General features: G+C 39.5%; 1 protein-coding gene across 1 annotated transcript in view; it reads right to left on the bottom strand.

Annotated features, from left to right (window-relative positions):
• LOC107666148 (TOX high mobility group box family member 2-like) overlaps positions 1–3,699 on the bottom strand; it is a 134,242-nt gene extending 130,543 nt beyond the window's left edge. The window contains exon 1 of the mRNA XM_016457322.1: positions 3,551–3,699. Within this exon, the coding sequence (XP_016312808.1) occupies positions 3,551–3,652 (102 nt within the window). The 5' untranslated portion in view covers positions 3,653–3,699. The remainder of the gene's footprint in view (positions 1–3,550) is intronic.
• Positions 3,700–3,958: the final 259 nt, after the last annotated feature.

The raw sequence follows: 3,958 nt of genomic DNA, 5'->3' as shown, positions 1-3,958 counted from the left end.
AGCGATTGAGAGAGAGAGAGAGAGATGCAGCAGAGCAGAGCATGTGCAGAGCAGGGGACGCGAGGAACAGGTTAAGAACCGCTGCATTAGAACATTGATTTTGAAACTTGTGAATCCATTAGAATCGTTAGAAGACAGAATCGCAATTCTTATGTGAATAGATTTTTACGTTCACCTCTACTTTTCTCTTCCTCTTCTCTAAAGCAGCGCAGCATGGCCCCAACCCCTTTGATGCCTTTTCACGAGGGCGGGGTTTATCTGGGTTTGTGATGTCATGAACCCGGGAAGTAACTCGTTGTAGTCCCTACCAGCCGTTTTTGTAGGCATTAAACTACCAGAATTTTAAAAGACGATATCTCCGTTTGCATTAAACTTTCAGCTTCGTAACTTTGCAGATATTGTTTATGCTCAAACAGCAACATTACACACTAACTAACGTTAAAAAAGTGAAATCGCAATCAACCACCCCTTTAAAGGATAATTTTCAGTCTTATATTGAGGTCACATTAAGGAAAATTCGTCAGCAAAGAATGTCATTTCTTTATTGTCAATAGTGAAGAAAGAAGTCACATTTACATCAAGCAGCTTTCTGTTGGTCAATGCATTGAACTTGTTGCAAAATTTCCGTGGAAGAATCTTTCACCCAATTGCGTGGATTCCTATTGAAATGACTAGATTTCACCCGCAAAAATGCACTGAACAACAGTAAATATGACCGCACTTTTATGCACAAAATATATATTCTCAAAATACACTCTTCTATCTACACAAGCGCAATTTGGTGCATTTTTAAGTAAATATGATGTGCTTACTGCTAGCTAGCGGAATAACAACACATCCACATTCTTATAGTGAAATCTGTCGCCCCCTTATGTACATCAATACAAGATTTATTTCACAAACTGAAACATGACATTGACAACGCAGCATTCGTCTGGTGTATCAACATGGTGGCCACCATAAAAAAAAATAAACCAAACACTATTTTTATTCATTTTCTTGGATGTACAACTGGAAAAAGTAGGAAAAAAATACTAAGTGCACCTTTAATGACCATAATGCAAAGTATATTATTATATGAAATGCTGCTAACCTAACAATAAAAGATTTTAGTGGATAGTGTTAAACTTAAACATAGATTCCTCCAATGGGATTGCACTTAGTATAACAAGTATTCTAAAATAATAACCGCAACCTATATTTATTTAGATTTTTTTGGTTATTAATTTGTAAATCCAGCATATAGCCTATTCATTGCTGAAAAGAGAAACTCGAAAATGTGAGATTCTCTTGTTTTGGTTTCCCACACAGTATGTGCATTGTTCCACCATTTACTACATTTCATACTTCACATACAAGCATGAAAAAGCTCATGCATGGCTCAGGAATGCAGCATGCAGCATGTTTGTGTGTTAGCGACAGGAAACGATAGTCACTTATCATAGATGGCCTAGTTTTTCAGAACTATTTCCGGTTCATGTGGCACCACTGTAAACCACTTCACGCAAACACTAAAACGTTACATATTAATGCGAGACCTCTATACGTGACCTTCATTTGCGGCCTCTCGAGAATGCTGGAGAATATTGCATTATTAAAGCTGGGGCACATAAAGAGGGCCATTGTGGTGGGGAGAGCAGGCTTTTACCCTAAAATTTTGTTTCATAATGTCCACTTGCACGGGATAATTTTTCAACGTACGGAGTTGGCTTAGATTACTTTGCTCTCCATTCGCCGGCTGATCTTTTCCATATGCTCAGAGCCACAAGCTTAACTCTGTGACACCCTACTATAAACACCCATCAGAAAATTATGCATAACTCTCTGTCAGGATGACTGAATTTTAAGCTCTATCACAGGCTGTCTTTAAAAAAAAAAAAAAAACTTGCAATGGTTCTAAAGAAAGAGGGGTTATTAAATAATGCACTTACTCTTAAAGCTAAAAGCCAATGTTTTGACCATTATATAGCCAACATAATTCATACATTAATATATATATATATATATATAATAGTAATAATAAGTAATACACAATTAACGAAAAATAGTGGCGGTAAAACGAAAAGACGTCACTGGGCCACGGCCTGAGGCTCAAAAATTCTCACAGCTGATTGGTTCCTGAATAATAATGTGCAAATTCATATTTAGTCTGTTTATTAGAAAATTGAAATACTCATATGTTGTCATTCAATATCCGGTTTGGTGGCGTTTAACTACTGTTCAAGCTTCACGAACACAACACGGAACACGGAAAATGTTCTCGCTAGCGCTCGATTAACGCGTGGCCAGCGCTTTAATACATGGATTCAGTTTTGAACGAACTCCGATTCTACGTAAACAAAATGCGAATTTGACAGTTCGATGTTACCTTTGCGATCTATAACATGGCGAAAGCTAAACAGCACACTTTTATAGGAACTTACAAGTAACACACAGAACACAATTAAACAAAACACAGGCAAACAAAGCCGAAAAATAACAGCATGAACTACAACCGAATTCTAATCGAATTGCATTATGCACAAACCATCAAGACTCAAAAAGCAATACCGGCTCAAATTTGATTTGAATTACTCTTAATTCACGCCATCGCAGGTAGAACGTATAGTCCGTAGAGAAACGAGGATGTAAAGTGAATATCTTTAACCGATTGTTAAAGTCTTATACTAGTCAGCCTCTACTGACGCCTAATCCTAGTGTACATACATAGGCTATTTTCACTCTGCACTGTACAGTATCTTATACATCTTGACCCGTTAGCAGTCACAATGCACACATTATTCTGTTTAAAACATAGCCTACTTATATGTTATTTATGAACAGGCTATTGCTGAAAAAGCTAAATACACTATCCACTGTTTTGGGTCTCGAACTGTCTTGTTTCATTTCAATCAAAAGCAGAAACAAATGCACAAAATCGTAGAAATCCTGCCAGAGAGATTAGACTTGATAGATAACTAAATAACGCGCCAAATAACTAATTAATTGTTCGCTACTTCTAACACGTGGAATTGCAACTACGTCACAGAGGGATGCAGTTCTATAAACAAAGCAATTATGCAGCTAATTCGTATCCAGACAGAAAGAAAAGAGCGCTCCGTGTCTCCTATAATTCATGTTCAAGGGAGCTCTCTATCTTCCCTCGGGAAGCTAGCTGCCAGAGTCTTTAGCGGACTTTAGTTTACTCAGCCTAATGCTTTTCAGGTGCAATGCCAAATTTAACTAACAGCCCGGGTTTGGACGCATATGCCAGCAGATACAGAGACGCAAGCGCAAGTGCACAATTCCCGAGATAGCGAACTAAGTTTGGGACTGTTTTCCACCTTGTCCGGAGATGCACGCGCGTCCGAGGTTTCGCATCACCCACCAATGCGCACTCAAAACTAACACATTCACCATACGCAGCCTACACTAAATAACACGATGTTCATTCTGCAACAGATGAAACTGCCCCGAAGTGAATGAAGCAGGTTATTTCCCATCTGGGAAAGAGAAACTGAACCGGTGCGTAAAGAAGAAGGAGAAGCCAACGCACGGTGGGGTAAATTACCTTGTGGCAGTGGTAATAGTCCAGAGAGGAGAGGCTGGTGTCGGTGGGTAATGTACAGGAGCCCACGCTTGAAGGAGGTGCAGGGTAAAATCTCACATCCATCGCCCGCTCCGCAAGACTGAAGGCATGGAGAGCAGCTCGCGCTTCTGTTCTCTCTCTCTCTCCCTCTCTCTCTCTCTCTCTCTCTATTGTTAACCCAAACAAAAAGCAACAGAACGACTGAAAGAGAAAGGGGTTGAGCCTCTTTTCTTGCGCTCCTCACATCCGTTCACGGGATTTGTTCTGTTCCATATGAAAACGCGCGCGGTGATGCTCGGTGGACATTTCGCGATTATTTACTATTTACGCGCTTAAAATGCACTTTAACGCAAAATAACCTGAGAAGCCTATACCTGTTAATATATTACA

This window comes from Sinocyclocheilus anshuiensis, unplaced genomic scaffold, assembly GCF_001515605.1.
Source record: "Sinocyclocheilus anshuiensis isolate Anshui unplaced genomic scaffold, SAMN03320099.WGS_v1.1 scaffold447, whole genome shotgun sequence".
Taxonomy (NCBI): domain Eukaryota; kingdom Metazoa; phylum Chordata; class Actinopteri; order Cypriniformes; family Cyprinidae; genus Sinocyclocheilus; species Sinocyclocheilus anshuiensis.
Note: the sequence above shows the minus strand (reverse complement) of the source record. Positions and strands in the feature narration are given on the sequence as shown.